Genomic DNA, 18,247 nt, shown 5'->3' with positions numbered 1-18,247 from the left:
AGTAGCCCTGTACGAGCGGGGTGCTCGTACAGGGCAGACTGGGCTGTGCAGGGGCCTGATGGTAGCCGTGCGTAGAGCGGGAGTTGGGTAGCCTGGTCCTCGGAGGCGTACCGGCGACCAGATGCGCTGCGCAGGCATCCTCCTACCAGGCTGGATGCCCGCTCTAACACGGCACCTGCGAGGGGCTGGAATAACTCGCACCGGACTGTGCGTGCGTATGGGTGAGATAGTGCGCTTCTCAGCGAATTATAGCGCTCTCCACCCCATACGCTCCTCCATATAACCATGGGTAGCTGGCTTCCGGCTCTTCCTACGCCTAGCCAAACTACCCGTGTGCCCCCCCAAAAAAAATTCTTGGGGGTGCCTCTCGTGCTTCTCCCTCAGCGCGTCCATGGCCTCGTACCTCCGCCTCTCTGCCTTGGCTGCCTCAATTTCCCACTGCGGGCGCTGATAATCCCCAGCCTGATGCCAAGGTCCGGCCCCGTCCAGAATTTCCTCCCAGGTCCACTTCTCCCGCCAGTCCAACTCGAATTCCTTCTGCTCCTTCCTCTGCTGCTTGGTCCTTGAGTGGTGGGTGATTCTGTCACAAATATCTTCGTCTTCAGACGATAATGCGAAATCGTCATCGGAAAAGGTAGACCAATACGCAGCAGGTGTGCAGTTGTTCATTTTGAACATTTAATTAAATCAACACGAATACAAAACAACAAACAAGAAAACAAACGATAAACTGACAGTCCTGTTAGCCTTACTTACGCTAAACACGGAACAATCACCCACACCTAACAAACACAAACACACCCTAATATATGGGACTCTCAATCAAAGGCAGATAGACAACACCTGCCTTCAACTGAGAGTCCCAACCCCAATTAACCAAACATAGAACACACTCACCAGACTACACATATAAATACATAAACATAGACCATCAACCAAAAACCCGGAAATACTAAATCAAACACCATTTAAACAAACACACCACCCTGAACCACATAAAACAAATACCCTCTGCCACGTCCTGACCAAACTACAATACTAATTAACCCTTATACTGGCCAGGACGTGACAGTACCCCCCCTTAAAGGTGCTAACCCCGGAAGCAACTTTAAAAGAAAAAACAAAACAAAAACAACAACCCCAAACAACAAAACAAAAATTCCCCTCTACTAAAGGGAGGGAAGGGAGGGTGGCTGCCGTCAACAACGGCACTGTGCTACACCCCCCCCTCCCCAACCCACCTATATCAGGAGGTGGCTCCGGTTCTGGCCTTTCCCGGCAGTCGGGCCACTCTGGCAGTTCGGGGCAGTCTGGCCAGTCTGGCAGCTCGGGGCAGTCTGGCAACTCGGGGCAGTCTGGGCAGTCTGGCAACTCGGGACAGTCTGGGCAGTCTGGCAACTCGGGACAGTCTGGGCAGTCTGGCAACTCGGGACAGTCTGGGCAGTCTGGCAACTCGGGACAGTCTGGGCAGTCTGGCAACTCGGGACAGTCTGGGCAGTCTGGCAACTCAGGGCAGTCTGGCCACTCCGGCAGTTCAGGGCAGTCTGGCCACTCCGGCAGTTCAGGGCAGTCTGGCCACTCCGGCAGTTCAGGGCAGTCTGGCCACTCCGGCAGTTCAGGGCAGTCTGGCCACTCCGGCAGTTCAGGGCAGTCTGGCCACTCCGGCAGTTCAGCGCAGTCTGGCCACTCCGGCAGTTCAGCGCAGTCTGGCCACTCCGGCAGTTCAGCGCAGTCTGGCCACTCCGGCAACTGTTGACTGGCGGGCAGCTCCGACGACTGTTGACTGGCGGGCAGCTCCGACGACTGTTGACTGGCGGGCAGCTCCGACGACTGTTGACTGGCGGGCAGCTCCGACGACTGTTGACTGGCGGGCAGCTCCGACGACTGTTGACTGGCGGGCAGCTCCGACGACTGTTGACTGGCGGGCAGCTCCATCGACTGTTGACTGGAGGGCAGCTCCGACGACTGTTGACTGGCGAGGCTGGGTTTACGCACTTGAAGGCTAGTGCGGGGAGCGGGAACAGGACGAGTCGGACTGGGTTGACGCACTTCCGGGTCCGCACGAGAGACAGGATCTGGAAACCCAGGGCTATGGAGGCGCACAGCCGGTCTAGATCTTACCTCCTGCACAACCCGCCTTGGCTGGATGGAACTAGTAGCCCTGTACGAGCGGGGTGCTCGTACAGGGCAGACTGGGCTGTGCAGGGGCCTGATGGTAGCCGTGCGTAGAGCGGGAGTTGGGTAGCCTGGTCCTCGGAGGCGTACCGGCGACCAGATCCGCTGCGCAGGCATCCTCCTACCAGGCTGGATGCCCGCTCTAGCACGGCACCTGCGAGGGGATGGAATAACACGCACCGGACTGTGCGTGCATATGGGTGAGAGTGCGCTTCTCAGCGAATTATAGCGCTCTCCACCCCATACGCTCCTCCATATAACCACGGGTAGCTGGCTTCCGGCTCTTCCTACGCCTAGCCAAACTACCCGTGTGCCCCCCCAAAAAAAATTATTGGGGGTGCCTCTCGTGCTTCTCCCTCAGCGCGTCCATGGCCTCGTACCTCCGCCTCTCTGCCTTGGCTGCCTCAATTTCCCACTGCGGGCGCTGATAATCCCCAGCCTGATGCCAAGGTCCGGCCCCGTCCAGAATTTCCTCCCAGGTCCACTTCTCCCGCCAGTCCAACTCGAATTCCTTCTGCTCCTTCCTCTGCTGCTTGGTCCTTGAGTGGTGGGTGATTCTGTCACAAATATCTTCGTCTTCAGACGATAATGCGAAATCGTCATCGGAAAAGGTAGACCAATACGCAGCAGGTGTGCAGTTGTTCATTTTGAACATTTAATTAAATCAACACGAATACAAAACAACAAACAAGAAAACGAACGATAAACTGACAGTCCTGTTAGGCTTACTTACGCTAAACACGGAACAATCACACACACCTAACAAACACAAACACACCGTAATATAAGGGACACTCAATCAAAGGCAGATAGACAACACCTGCCTTCAACTGAGAGTCCCAACCCCAATTAACCAAACATAGAACACACTCACCAGACTACACATAGAAATACATAAACATAGACCATCAACCAAGAACCCGGAAGTACTAAATCAAACACGCTTTAAACAAACACACCACCCTGAACCACATAAAACAAATACCCTCTGCCACGTCCTGACCAAACTACAATACTAATTAACCCTTATACTGGCCAGGACGTGACAGTTACACTAAGAGCCTAACATTTCTGCACCCTCATTTTATAATTCTTGTCTAACCAATACCCAAATGGAGAAATATAAACATCCGCATTTGAATGTCCTTTTTTCTCGTTATTTTATTTTAACGAAAGCATAAAGACGTTGATGAAGAAATACTGTACTGCTGTTTTGAGTTAGAAATGTAACACTTTAGAGTCATTAAGCATCAAATACATTACAAGTAGAGGGATTTTCACAACAGTAGCCTGGTTACAAAAAGTATATTGTCCTGCTAATAGGAATCATTTGCATGATGGGCTACATTCTTTATTGTAACCACAATGTCACACATCATTTGTATCTACCTTTCCAATTACTTTTAGAGTTTGGGAATTACAAATGTGTGCTTTCTTTTTAGTTACATTGTTTAAGTTCGAACGTGCAGACTTTTTTTCTTTAAATTATTGTTTTGTGTAGGATGCTACATTTTTGTCCAGTTGCAATTGTAAGTAGGGATAATAAAAATAATCCTACTTCTATTAGGCTGTTAAGCCTCATAACTAGCTGAGGTAGGCTAAGTTATTTTATATAGGTATAGGCTCCGTGTAAGGGGTGTGTACTGGCGGCAGAGAAGTCAGGCGCAGGAGAGCAACAACTGATTTACAACGGTGCAGTTTAATAAATAAAACCACCGTTAACTGCACAATAAATCAAAGGGTACAAAACCCGTCACACACCAGCATAACGTGCACAAGCACTACAATAAACAATTCCGGACAAGGACATGGGAGGGAACAGAGGGTTAAATACACAACATGTAATGATGGAATTGAAACCAGGTGTGTGGGAAAACAAGACAAAACAAATGGAAAATGAAAAGTGGATCGATGATGGCTAGAAGAGCGGTGACACCGACCGCCGAACACCTCCTGAACAAGGAGAGGAACTAACTTCGGCGGAAGTTGTGACACTCCGAAAGAAATAGACTCTAATTAAGCCCTCTTGTTGTTTGTAAAGTCAAATTCAAAAGGCACTCGCACATCTGAGCAATCTTTTTTTCAGGTGCATGGCAACAGCCGGATAAGGTGAGGAAAAGTAGGAAGGAACCCGCACACTGCTCTTGATCGTATCACTGATCTTTAATAAGCTTTACGTATCGGCCTTGGCCTTTGTCAGAGCTTTTGTGAGTTTTTTAAATTAGCACCCTTATGTAGACCTAGCCACACCCACATCCGTTCCACGCATCGAAAGGGGTTGGAGTCGAGGGAAAAACAAATAAGTGCTACCAAATATAACAATATGCATTTCATAAATATTGAAATAAAGTGTCTAAATAAAACGTATTAAACACGTCTGTAGAACCACAATGAGGACATCGACCTACCAAACAAGTTTTCATAAATCATTGGGTACAGTGTAAGAAAAACGTCAGAGTAATCTGAAATAGGGGCATAATTCATGTTCAAATTTATAACATTACACACAGAGGCATTTCATCATTGAGACCTTTAGGAAATAATGTCTAGAGGGTGAAAATCCAAAATATTTCTCTTTTACTCAGAGTATCATTTATATCACCTCCACTGTATGATATCTTAACTTTCTCAATACCACAACATCTAAAAGGTAGAAATGTCATGTTTTAGGTTATTAAAATGTACTGCGACTTGATAATCCCTGTCGTTTCTCCTAATTGATCGAGAGGTTTTACCTACATAGGACAGCCCACATGGACATTTAATAAAAAAAAAAAATTCACCTTTATTTAATCAGGTAGGCCAGTTAAGAACAAGTTCTCAATTACAACTGTGACCTGGCCAAGATAAAGCAAAGCAGTGCGACAAAAAATAACACAGAGTTACACGTGGGATAAACAAAAGTACAGTCAATAACACAATAGAAAAATCTATATACAGTGTGTGCAAATGGAGTAAGGAGGTAAGGCAATGAATAGGCCATAGTAGCGAAGTAATTGCAATTTAGCAAATTAACACTGGAGTGATAGATGTGCAGATGATGATGTGCAAGTAGAAATACTGGTGTGCAAAAGAGCAAAGAAATTAAATAAAAACAGTATGGGGATGAGGTAGGTAGTTGGATGGGGATCGGTAAGCTGCTCAGATAGCTGATGCTTAAAGTTAGTGAGGGAGATGTCTCCAACTTCAGCGATTTTTGCAATTCGTTCCAGTCATTGGCAGCAGAGAACTGGAAGGAGAGGCGGCCAAAGGAGGTGTTAGCTTTGGGGATGACCAGTGAGATATACCTGCTGGAGCGCGTGCTACGGTGGGTGTTGTTATGGTGACCCGTGAGCTGAGATAAGGCGGAGCTTTACCTAGCAAAGACTTATAGAGGACCTGGAGCCAGTGGGTCTGGCGACGAATATGTAGCGAGGGCCAGCCGACGAGAGCATACAGGTCGCAGTGGTGGGTGGAATATGGGGCTTTGGTGACAAAACAAATGGCACTGTGATAGACTGCATCCAGTTTGCTGAGTAGAGGGAGGCTATTTTGTAAATGACATCGCCGAAGTCGAGGATCGGTAGGATAGTCAGTTTTACGAGGGTATGTTTGGCAGTGTGAGTGAAGGAGGCTTTGTTGCGAAATAGGAAGCCGATTCTAGATTTAATTATCGATGGGAGATGATTTTTGTGACTTTGGAAGGAGAGTTTACAGTCTAACCAGACACCTAGGTATTAGTAGTTGTCCACATATTCTAAGTCAGAACCGTCCAGAGTAGTGATGCTAGTCGGGCGGGCGGTGAGGGCAGCGATCGGTTGAAGAGCATGCATTTAGTTTTATTAGCGTTTTAGAGCAGTTGGAGGCCACGGAATAATAATAATAACTATAATAATAATGTAGATAACGTCGGTGGTGGAGCACGTAATAATGTCATTTATTTGGAACCGTTTTCCTGTATGTGGGTGGCAGAAATATTCACACACATCATATTGTTGCACTGTGCGCAACCTCTGCATTCATAGCTACCATTTGGTAGAGGGTGTAAAAGAGCCTGGCTGATTTTCTTTTCTGGCTGGCAGTTGGCATGGACCAATTTATTGGGTAAATAAAACATGCCAGTGTTTCTTGACAGCATCTCCCACTTTTTGGAGTTCAAAGTATATGTGTTTGTGAACATTACCGTCACGGGTGTCGTAGGGTAGAGACCAAGACGCAGCGGGAAAATGTATACTCATCTTCTTTTTTATTGGTGAAGAAGGAGAAACACATAAATGTATACAAAACAAAACAAACTTGACAGTCCCGTCAGGCAAACAGCTAAACAAGAACAATCTCCCACAAAACCCATGAAAAACAAACTCCTAATTATAGGACCCTCAATCAGAGGCAACAATAACCAGCTGCCTCCAAATGAAGGTCCAACCCCAATTAACTACACATAGAAATACAAAAGACTAGATAGAACATAGAAAATATACTAACATAGAACATAGACTAACAAACCCCGGACCACATAAACCAAACACCCCTTTACATCGTTCTTTAGCTCTAGTCGGGGTTTTTTAAGCATGTTTCCCCAATGCCAAATTAAAAGCTTCATCCACACAATGTGCAGAATAACCTCTTCTTGGAAAACTATTGCGCATCTCCGCTGCTTTTTCTAGATAGTCCTGAAAATGATTTGTTGGGGAGGGGAGGGGGGTTCACACCTAGCTCAAGTTGGGGAGGGGAGGGGGGGTTCACACCTAGCTCAAGTTGGGGAGGGGAGGGGGGGTTCACACCTAGCTCAAGTTGGGGAGGGGAGGGGGGGTTCACACCTAGCTCAAGTTGGGGAGGGGGGGTTCACACCTAGCTCAAGTTGGGGAGGGGAGGGGGGTCTCACACCTAGCTCATGTTGGGGATGGGGGGTTCACACCTAGTTCAAGTTGGGGAGAGGGGGGGTTCACACCTAGCTCAAGTTGGGGAGGGGAGGGGGGTTCACACCTAGCTCAAGTTGGGGAGGGGGGGGTTCACACCTAGCTCAAGTTGGGGAGGGGAGGGGAGGGTGGTTCACACCTAGCTCAAGTTGGGGAGGGGAGGGGGGTTCACACCTAGCTCAAGTTCGGGAGGGGAGGGGAGGGGGGGGGTTCACACCTAGCTCAAGTTGGGGAGGGAAGGGGGGGTTCACACCTAGCTCAAGTTGGGGAGGGGAGGGGGGGTTCACACCTAGCTCAAGTTGGGGAGGGGAGGGGGGGTTCACACCTAGCTCAAGTTGGGGAGGGGGGGGGTTCACACCTAGCTCAAGTTGGGGAGGGGAGGGGGGGTTCACACCTAGCTCAAGTTGGGGAGGGGGGTTCACACCTAGTTCAAGTTGGGGAGGGGGGGGTTCACACCTAGCTCAAGTTGGGGAGGGGAGGGGGGTTCACACCTAGCTCAAGTTGGGGAGGGGGGGGGTCACACCTAGCTCAAGTTGGGGAGGGGAGGGGAGGGGGGTTCACACCTAGCTCAAGTTGGGGAGGGGAGGGGGGTTCACACCTAGCTCAAGTTGGGGAGGGAAGGGGGGGTTCACACCTAGCTCAAGTTGGGGAGGGGGGTTCACACCTAGTTCAAGTTGGGGAGGGGGGGGTTCACACCTAGCTCAAGTTGGGGGGGGGAGGGGGGTTCACACCTAGCTCAAGTTGGGGAGGGGGGGGTTCACACCTAGCTCAAGTTGGGGAGGGGAGGGGAGGGGGGTTCACACCTAGCTCAAGTTGGGGAGGGGAGGGGGGTTCACACCTAGCTCAAGTTGGGGAGGGAAGGGGGGGTTCACACCTAGCTCAAGTTGGGGAGGGGAGGGGGGGGGTTCACACCTAGCTCAAGTTGGGGAGGGAAGGGGGGGGTTCACACCTAGCTCAAGTTGGGGAGGGGAGGTGGGGTTCACACCTAGCTCAAGTTGGGGAGGGGAGGGGGGTTCACACCTAGCTCAAGTTGGGGAGAGGGGGGTTCACACCTAGCTCAAGTTGGGGAGGGGAGGGGGGTTCACACCTAGCTCAAGTTGGGGAGGGGAGGGGGGGTTTCACACCTAGCTCAAGTTAGGGAGGGGAGGGGAGGGGGGGTTCACACCTAGCTCAAGTTGGGGAGGGGAGGGGAAGGGGGGGTTCACACCTAGCTCAAGTTGGGGAGGGGAGGGGGGGTTCACACCTAGCTCAAGTTGGTGAGGGGAGGGGGGTTCACACCTAGCTCAAGTTGGTGAGGGGAGGGGGGTTCACACCTAGCTCAAGTTGGGGAGGGGAGGGGAGGGGGGGGTTCACACCTAGCTCCTAGTTGGGGAGGGGAGGGGAGGGGAGGGGGGGTTCACACCTAGCTCCTAGTTGGGAAGGGAGGGGGGGTTCACACCTAGCTCGGCTATTATACGATTCTTCAGTAAAGGTTGAATAGTCTATTGTTTAGCTCATAGCCCATCCTGCTACGCTTGTGAAAAACGAATAATAATACTTTTCCCACTTTACACATTAAAGATTCCAATTGATAAAGTGTTTTTAGCCTCAATCGGCCCCAACCCCAATTAATACATTTGGGCACAGTTGATAGTGTGCAAGACTTCGGGCTAGAATGTTGAGCGTTCGAAACCTGCTCCCTGCTTGCTATATGGAATAAGTTTGATACACCTGGTATTGGATATGGCTGAAAAAAACTTGCTAAATAGCGATTTTCGTAAAATAACTTCATGACAAAACATATGCACAATTGTTTCTCTACATTAACTACCATATTCCTCTCAGTTGTACATTTATTGCTTGACTCGTTATGATGTTAACCTCTCTAGGGCCAGTGGGACGATTTCGTCCCACCTACGTAACAGCCAGTGGAATCCCGTGGCGTGTTATTCAAATACCTTAGAAATGCTATTACTTCAATTTCTCAAAGATATGACTATTTTACACCATTTTAAAGACAAGACTCTCGTTAATCTAACCACACTGTCCGATTTCAAAAAAGGCTTTACAACGAAAGCAAAACATTAGATTATGTCAGCAGAGTACCCAGCCAGAAATAATCAGACACCCATTTTTCAAGCTAGCATATAATGTCACATAAACCCAAACCACAGCTAAATGCAGCACTAACCTTTGATGATCTTCATCAGAAGACAATCTTAGGACATTATGTTATACAATACATGCATGTTTTGTTCAATCAAGTTCATATTTATATCAAAAACCAGCTTTTTACATTAGCATGTGACGTTCAGAACTAGCATACCCCCCGCAAACTTCCGGTGAATTTACTAAATTACTCACGATAAACGTTCACAAAAAGCATAACAATTATTTTAAGAATTATAGATACAGAACTCCTCTATGCACTCGCTATGTCCGATTTTAAAATAGCTTTTCGGTGAAAGCACATTTTGCAATATTCTAAGTAGATAGCCTGGCATCACAGGGCTAGCTATTTAGACACCCACCAAGTTTAGCCCTCACCAAAGTCAGATTTACTATAAGAAAAATGTTATTACCTTTGCTGTTCTTCGTCAGAATGCACTCCCAGGACTTCTACTTCAATAACAAATGTTGGTTTGGTTCAAAATAATCCATAGTTATATCCAAACAGCGGCGTTTTGTTCGTGCGTTCAAGACACTATCCGAAAGGGTAAAGAAGGGTGACGCGCCCGACGCGTTTCGTGACAAAAAATTCTAAATATTCCATTACCGTACTTCGAAGCATGTCAACCGCTGTTTAAAATCAATTTTTATGCCATTTTTCTCGTAAAAAAGCGATAATATTCCGACCGGGAATCTGTGTTTTAGTACAAAGAGAGAGAAAATAAAAACATGGGGTCGCCTCGTGCACGCGCCTCAGTCTCATTGTCCTCTGATAGACCACTTACCAAAGGCGCTAATGTTTTTCAGCCAGGGGCTGCCTCAACATCATTCAGCTTTTTCCCGGGTTCTGAGAGCCTATGGGAGCCGTAGGAAGTGTCACGTTACAGCAAAGATCCTAAGTTTTCAATAAAAAGAGTCAAGAAGCCCAAGGAACGGTCAGAGAGGGCACTTCCTGTACAGAATTCAATTTCACATAATTTCGTATGTTTCATTTTTGTTACATGTAATATTGGTTCAACCTTAATATAATGAACAACAGGGGGAACATATTAGGTGTCCACTAATAAGCTGTAAAACATTTTTTTAAATATATGACTTGTTCATAAAGGAAATAGTATTCATAAGAAGGGTCTGAGATCGGGGTCAATGTTTTTAGGATATCCAGTAAGCCTCCCTTTGTAGTAGTAGGATCTCGATGTTACCTTTCCTTGGTAGAGCAACATGCTCAATGCCTGTGTATTTGAGGGAGGAGATGGGATGGTTAGCTTCAACAAAGTGAGCTGCTACTGGATTGTCAATGTTCTTACACCTGATTGAGCTGCGGTGTTCAGCTATGCGTTTAAATTGTATTTTCGTTTGTCCTACATAGGCTTTTCCACATGAACAGGTGATGAGATAGATTATTCCCTTGGTCTTGCATGAGATACCCTTCACAGGGATCTTTCAACCTGTATGTGGGTGTCTGAAGAAAGACGTTTTATAGTGCTATTGCACTGTGCGCATGAGCCACAGTTGTAGTTCCCATTTGGAATGGCTGTCAAGAGTATCTGAGTGGGCTCAGGGAACATGTCAGATCCAATATTGCGACCACGCTTATAGACCACCAGTGGGGGTTCCTTGAAGAGGTGTGCAATTTTTTTGTCTGATTGCAGAATATGCCAGTGCTTTTTCAGTATTGCTTTCATTTTCGCCAAACCCTTGGTGTACTTAGTACAAAAGACAGTTTTTTTTATCTACTCTTCTAGAACCACCCAGAGCCGTAGTATGCATACCAAGTAGATATCTGGTAGATCAGAGGGTCACAAAGTTTTATTTTACTGAGAGAAAGGGTGGGGGAATAGTTGCAGTTGTTATTTTGATTTCACCTGTCAGGAGCGTCGTATTGATGGGACCAAAACGCAGCGGGAATGTGTATACTCATCTTCCTCTGTATTTTAGGAAAAAAGACGTGAACACAAAATAACAAAACACTTAATACAAAAAACAACGACTCGTAAGGACAAAATGACTATACAGAGAAACAACTACCCACAAATCCCAATGAAAACACACCCCTCTTAAATAGGACCTTCAATTATAGGCAACGAGGAACAGCTGCCTCCAATTGAAGGTCAACCCAATAAACTAACATAGAAATAGATTAACTAGAACAAACATAGAAATATACTAACATAGAACAATACCAAAAAAAACGGAACACATAAAACAAACACCCCCTGCCACGCCCTGACCAAACTATAATAACAAACAACCCCTTTTACTGGTCAGGACGTGACAGTACCCCCCCCAAAGGTGCAGACCCCAGATGCACCTGAAACAACAAAACCTAATACAAGAACCCCAAAAACAAACAGAAAATAATCCCAAACTAAAGGGAGGGAAGGGAGGGTGGCTACCGTCACCGACGGCTCACGTGCTCCCCCCCTCCCCAATCCTCCAACTACGGAGGTGGCTCAGGCCCCTGCCTTAGTCCCCAACCTAACCTGTCCACCCCCGCTGAAGACTCAGGGCTAAGGCGCGTCGCTGGAGACCTCGGGCTGAAGCGCGTTGCTGGAGACCTCGGGCTGAAGTGCGTCACTGGAGACCTTGGGTTGATGCGCGTCGCTGGAGACCTCGGGCTGATGCGCGTCGCTGGAGACCTCGGGCTGATGCACGTCGCTGAAGACCTCAGGCTGATGCGCGTCGCTGGAGACCTCGGACTGGAGGGCGACTCTGGGAGCTCTGGACTGGAGGGCAACTCTGGCTGCGCCGGTTCCGGACTGGAGGGCGACTCTGGCTGCGCCGGTTCCGGACTGTAGGGCGACTCTGGCTGCGCCGGTTCCGGACTGTAGGGCGACTCTGGCTGCGCCGGTTCCGGACTGTAGGGCGACTCTGGCTGCGCCGGTTCCGGACTGTAGGGCGACTCTGGCTGCGCAGGCTCCTGACTGTGGGCCGTCTCTGCAGGCCCCTGACTGTGGGCCGTCTCTGCAGGCTCCTTACTGTGGGCCGTCTCTGCAGGCTCCGGACTGTGGGCCGTCTCTGCAGGCTCCGGACTGTGGGCCGTCTCTGCAGGCTCCGGACTGTGGGCCGTCTCTGCAGGCTCCGGACTGTGGGCCGTCTCTGCAGGCTCCGGACTGTGGGCCGTCTCTGCAGGCTCCGGACTGTGGGCCGTCTCTGCAGTCTCCGGACTGTGGGCCGTCTCTGCAGGCTCCGGACTGTGGGCCATCTCTGCAGGCTCCGGACTGTGGGCCGTCTCTGCAGGCTCCGGACTGTGGTCCGTCTCTGCAGGCTCCGGAGACTGTGGGCCGTCTCTGCAGGCTCCGGACTGTAGAACATCGCCAGAATCACTGGACGGGAAACTGTCGCCGGAAGCTCTGGAAGAGGCACTGTAGCCGGAAGCTCTGGACGGAGAAATGTCGTCGGAAGCTCTGGACGGGGAACTGTCGTCGGAAGCTCTGGATGGGGAACTGTCGTCGGAAGCTCTGGACGGGGAACTGTCGTCGGAAGCTCTGGATGGGGTACTGTCGTCGGAAGCTCTGGACGGGGTACTGTCGTCGGAAGCTCTGGACGGGACTGACGCACTGGAGGCCTGGTGTGTGGGGCTGGTACTGGAGGTACCAGACTGGAGACACGCACCCCAAGGCTAGTGCGAGGAGCAGGAAAAGGACGTACTGGACTGGGCTGACGCACTGGAAGCCTAGTGCGTGGTGCTGGCTTTGGAGCCGCCAGACTAGCGACACGCACCACAAGGCTAGTGCGAGGAGCGGGAACTGGATACACTGGGCCATGAGTAAGCACTGGAGGTCTGAAGCTCACAACCCCTTCTGGCTGAGTGCTCACTCTAGCACGGCACTTGCGAGGGGCTGGGATCGCTCGCACCGGACTGTGCGTGCGCATGGGCGAGATCGTGCGAACTTCCGCATAGCACGGTGCTCTCTTGATCCGCTGCTCCCCATAATAAGCACAGGGAGTTGGCTTAGGTCTATTAACTGACCTAGCCACTCTTCCCGTGTGCCCCCCCCAAATTTTTTTTATTGGGGCTGCTTCTCACACTTGCCAATCTGTGCGTATAATGCCTCATAATGACGCCGTTCTGCCTTGGCTGCCTCCAGCTCCTCCTTAGGGCGTCGGTACTCCCCAGCCTGGTGCCAAGGTCCTGCCCCGTCCAAAATTTCCTCCCATGTCCACGATTCCAAATACCTTTGCTGCTCCATCCTCCGCTGCTTGGTCCGTTGGTGGTGGGTAGTTTTGTCAGGAGCGTCGTATTGCTGGGACCAAAATGCAGCGGGAATGTGTATACTCATCTTCCTATTTATTTTAGGAAAAAAGACGCGAACACAAAATAACAAAGCACTTAATACAAAAAACAACGACGAAAAACAGTCTCGTAAGGACAAAATGACTATACAGAGAAACAACTACCCACAAATTCCAATGAAAACACACCCCTCTTAAATAGGACCTTCAATTAGAGGCAACGAGGAACAGCTGCCTCCAATTGAAGGTCAACCCAATAAACTAACATAGAAATAGATTAACTAAAAGAAACATAGAAATATACTAACATAGAACAATACCAAAAAAAACGGAACACACAAAACAAACACCCCCTGCCACGCCCTGACCAAACTATAATAACAAATAACCCCTTTTACTGGTCAGGACGTGACATCACCTTTATTTAACTAGGCAAGTTAAGAACAAATTCTTATTTACAATGACGGCCTACCAAAAGGCAAAAGGCCTCCTGCGGGGACCGGGCCTGCGATTATAAAAAATAAATACAATACAAATATAGGACAAAACACATCACAACAAGAGAGACCTAAGACAACATAACAAGGCAGCAAAACATAACACAGCATTGTAGCAACACAACATGACAACATGTGTTACGAACCCCTTTTGCCCTGCAGTCTAGGGGGGATGGAAACGAGACCAGTAACATATCTCATGCAAATCATAACAGTGAAAAGGAACAGTGAGAACTAAAAACAACAGACAACCTAAATCTACCGTCAAACACTTAAGCTTTATTGTTAAACATACGGTAATGGGGGTGTGGGAAAAAGGGGCTGAGCTGGACCCAAGGAAAGAAATAATACATTTCCGAAAAGCCCTAAGCTAGTCTTACTTGGTAAAGAACAGCTAGCTAACTAACCAGTAAAATACAGTGGGTGGTCCACCCAGTTCTAACTAGGGTATTTAGACACAGTTTTCCTATGGGTAATGTATGCCCATGGGCGACTTGCTTTGGTTTCGCCTTTTCCCACCAATAAACAGTATTACACCACAACAATACAATACTCACAGGATAACAGACAAAGTGAGATGTAGGTGCAAAAAACAAAAGAGAGATCTCCAGAGACAACTGATTGGGCTTCCTTTAAACCAAGGGAAAGGGGATGTGATTGGGTAAGGGAAAAGGAGCAGGTGTGTCTTCAGATTAGCGACCGATTGGCGACCGATTGGCGACCGATTGGCGACCGATTGGCGACCGATTGGCGACCGATTGGCGACCGATTGGCGACCGATTGGCGACCGATTGGCGACCGATTGGCGACCGATTGGCGACTGATGACTGGCACCTGTGACTAGGGCAGAAGGAGAGAAAACAAACACACACACAGGATACCTGTATCAGTAACAACATGGTAGCAACACAGAAACATGGTACAAACATTATTGGGCACAGACAACAGCACAAAGGTCAAGAATGTAGTGACAACAATACATCTTACATAGCAGCCACAACTGTCAGTAAGAGTGTCCATGATTGAGTCTTTGAATGAAGAGATTAAGATAAAACTGTCCAGTTTGAGTGTTTGTTGCAGCTTGTTCCAGTCGCTAGCTGCAGAGAACTGAAAAGAGGAGGCAGGCAGGCGGGCGGCTGGGCGGGCGGGCGCAGACACACATTTGTTTTACTATCCTTTGTGGGGACCAAACAATTGATTCCAATTCAAAATCCTATTTTCCCCAAACCCTAACCATGAAGCTGCCCTTAATTCCCCCACCAACTTCCCACATGCTGACTGCTAACTCTCTGGACAACACTCTGTGGGTTCTGTTCTGTTCTGTTCTGTTCTGTTCTGTCCTGTTCTGATCTCACAATCTCAAGCCACAGTTAGGCATAAGAACACACACAGAAAGACATGGGACATTGAAGAGTGGTTATTCCCAAATTATACAACAGGTGGTTCTAATCCTGAATGCTTGAATGGTTAAAACCACATTCCAGTCGGTGGCTATTCCACAAGTTACCACCGGCTAAATCTATGACGTTAAAATGCCTATTTACTCTGTTCCATCTAACTGCGCAATCCACTGTCCTGTCAGCCCAGCCAGGCAATTTATAAACTTGATCTCCATTTTAAAAAGCATCTAGGCATTATCTCAGATTTCTTTTAGACTAGCATTTAGTTTTCAACAACCAAGATTTTTATAAACATTGCTGTCTGTCTCTCTTACATTTGCAACATTGTTTCAATATTCAGATTCTATCTCCAGCTGTCCCATAGTAATGAATGCGCCGGGAGTTGGGATGAGACAGACAGGCAGGCATCTCTCTCGTCTCTCTCTCTCTACCTCTCCTTCAGTCTCTCTCAATCAGTCTCTCTTTCTCTACCTTTCCCTCAGTCTCTCTCCCTCAGTCTCTACGTCTCTCTCTCTCTCTCTCTCTCTACCTCTCCCTCAGTCTCTCTCGATCAGTCTCTACCTCCCTCTCACTCTGTCTCTCTCCCTCAGTCTCTATGTCTCTCTCTCTCTCTCTCTCTACCTCTCCCTCAGTCTCTCTCGATCAGTCTCTACCTATCTCTCCCTCAGTATCTCTCCCTCAGTGTCTACGTCTCTCTCTCTCTCACTTTCTCTACCTCTCCCTCAGTCTCTCTTCCTCCCTTTCTCTCGCTCCCTCTCTCTCTCTGACCTAATATCTTTAAACCAACCTCTGTAGTGGTTTCGTTCACCATTCAGTCAGGTGTCTGGTAATACATGACTACACCTGTAGTCCAAGGAACAGGTCAGACTGGTTCAGGTGTACACAGGTGCCGTACCTCCCTCTTCTTCGCTGGCGACACGCAGCTCTCCATACTCCATTACATTAAAACCATATTCCAATATAATGTTTTAAATCTGCTGCCTTCGTACTTCAATGAAATTAGTGTTTAAAATTGAACCAGCAACATGATTCAGTGTTTTTAAAAACATTCATATTTATAGTTTAAGAACGTATAATAAAGATATATGTCCATGACTGCAGACATGTAAAACACTTCTGTTAACCCTTTATAACAACAGTGAACAGTTCTTTCCTCATCTCTGGACTGTATAAATATGATGCGTGTGGAACCTGTTTTACAGCATGCCTGGAATGCAGAGAGATAGTGAAGAGAAGAGAGATGCTGTGACTATGTCCCAAATGCTACGCTATTCCCTAGATAGTGCACTACTTTTGACCAAGGCTCTGGATGAAGTGCACTATGTAGGGAATAGAATGCCTTTTGGAATGTAGATACTAGGTGTGTCATCCAGCTCAATCAAATCAAATCAAATGTTATTTGTCATATTCTTCATAAAGGTGTAGAGCAACAGTGAAATGCTTACTTACTGGCCATTCCGAACAATGCAGAGATATTTTTAGTTTAAATAGTAGAAAAATAATAACACAAAGATTAAATACACAGTGAGTAACTTGGCTATATACACAGGGTACCAGTACTGAGTCGATGTGCAGGTATCATTGTGGTCATGTGACCACGTACACACTGTGGCATTTGAGTTCAGTTTGGTTCATCAGTAAAATGGTAAAACCTAGAACTGCCCTGTCTATTACTCCCCTGTCTGTTACTCTGCTGTCTGTAACTCCCCTGTAAGTTACTCTCCTGTCTGTTACTCCCCTGTCAGTAACTCCCCTGTCTCAGTAACTCCCCTGTCTCAGTAACTCCCCTGTCTGTAACTCCCCTGTCTGTAACTCCCCTGTCTGGTACTCCCCTGTCTGTAACTCCCCTGTCTGTTACTCCCCTGTCTGGTACTCCCCTGTCTGTAACTCCCCTGTCTGTTACTCCCCTGTCTGTAACTCCCCTGTCTGGTACTCCTCTGTCTGTAACTCCCCTGTCTGTTACTCCCCTGTCTGTTACTCCCCTGTCTGTTACTCCTCTGTCTGTTACTCCCCTGTCTGTTACTCCCCTGTCTGTTACTCCCCTGTCTGTTACTCCCCTGTCTGTAACTCCCCTGTCTGTAACTCCCCTGTCTGTTACTCCCCTGTCTGTTACTCCCCTGTCTGTTACTCCCCTGTCTGGTACTCCCCTGTCTGTTACTCCCCTGTCTGTAACTCCCCTGTCTGTAACTCCCCTGTCTGGTACTCCCCTGTCTGTTACTCCCCTGTCTGTAACTCCCCTGTCTGTAACTCCCCTGTCTGGTACTCCCCTGTCTGTAACTCCCCTGTCTGTTACTACCCTGTCTGGTACTCCCCTGTCTGTTACTCCCCTGTCTGTAACTCCCCTGTCTGTAACTCCCCTGTCTGTTACTCCCCTGTCTGTAACTCCCCTGTCTGTAACTCCCCTGTCTGTTACTCCCCTGTCTGTTACTCCCCTGTCTGTAACTCCCCTGTCTGTAACTCCCCTGTCTGTAACTCTCCTGTCTGTTACTCCGCTCTCTGTTACTCAACTGTCCTTTACTCCCCTGTCTGTTACTCCTCTGTCTGTAACTCCCCTGTCTGTTACTCCTCTGTCTGTTACTCCCCTGTCTGTTACTCCCCTGTCTGTAACTCCCCTGTCTGGTACTCCCCTGTCTGTTACTCCCCTGTCTGTAACTCCCCTGTCTGTTACTCCCCTGTCTGTTACTCCCCTGTCTGTTACTCCCCTGTCTGTTACTCCCCTGTCTGTTACTCCTCTGTCTGTTACTACTCTGTCTGCTGTCTGTGAAACTGTATTTTTTTTAAATCCTTCATTGAGGGGAGATGTGGCTATGCTTGGTTTTTATGTATGAGATCAACTGGCACATCTCTCCTTCCAGGGCACTGTGCTGATATACTCTGTGTGTTAAAACAGTAA

At 48.2% G+C, this 18,247-nt stretch overlaps 1 protein-coding gene across 1 annotated transcript in view; it reads left to right on the top strand.

Moving 5' to 3' along the window:
* The window catches only part of LOC115202648 (mucin-17-like), a 32,557-nt gene extending 14,318 nt beyond the window's left edge, over positions 1 to 18,239 (top strand). The window contains exons 4-5 of the mRNA XM_029766728.1: positions 17,134 to 18,110; positions 18,210 to 18,239. Of these exons, the coding sequence (XP_029622588.1) occupies positions 17,134 to 18,110; positions 18,210 to 18,239 (1,007 nt within the window). The remainder of the gene's footprint in view (positions 1 to 17,133; positions 18,111 to 18,209) is intronic.
* Positions 18,240 to 18,247: the final 8 nt, after the last annotated feature.

This window comes from Salmo trutta, chromosome 12, assembly GCF_901001165.1.
Source record: "Salmo trutta chromosome 12, fSalTru1.1, whole genome shotgun sequence".
NCBI lineage: Eukaryota > Metazoa > Chordata > Actinopteri > Salmoniformes > Salmonidae > Salmo > Salmo trutta.
This window is presented reverse-complemented; position numbering and strand designations above follow the sequence as displayed.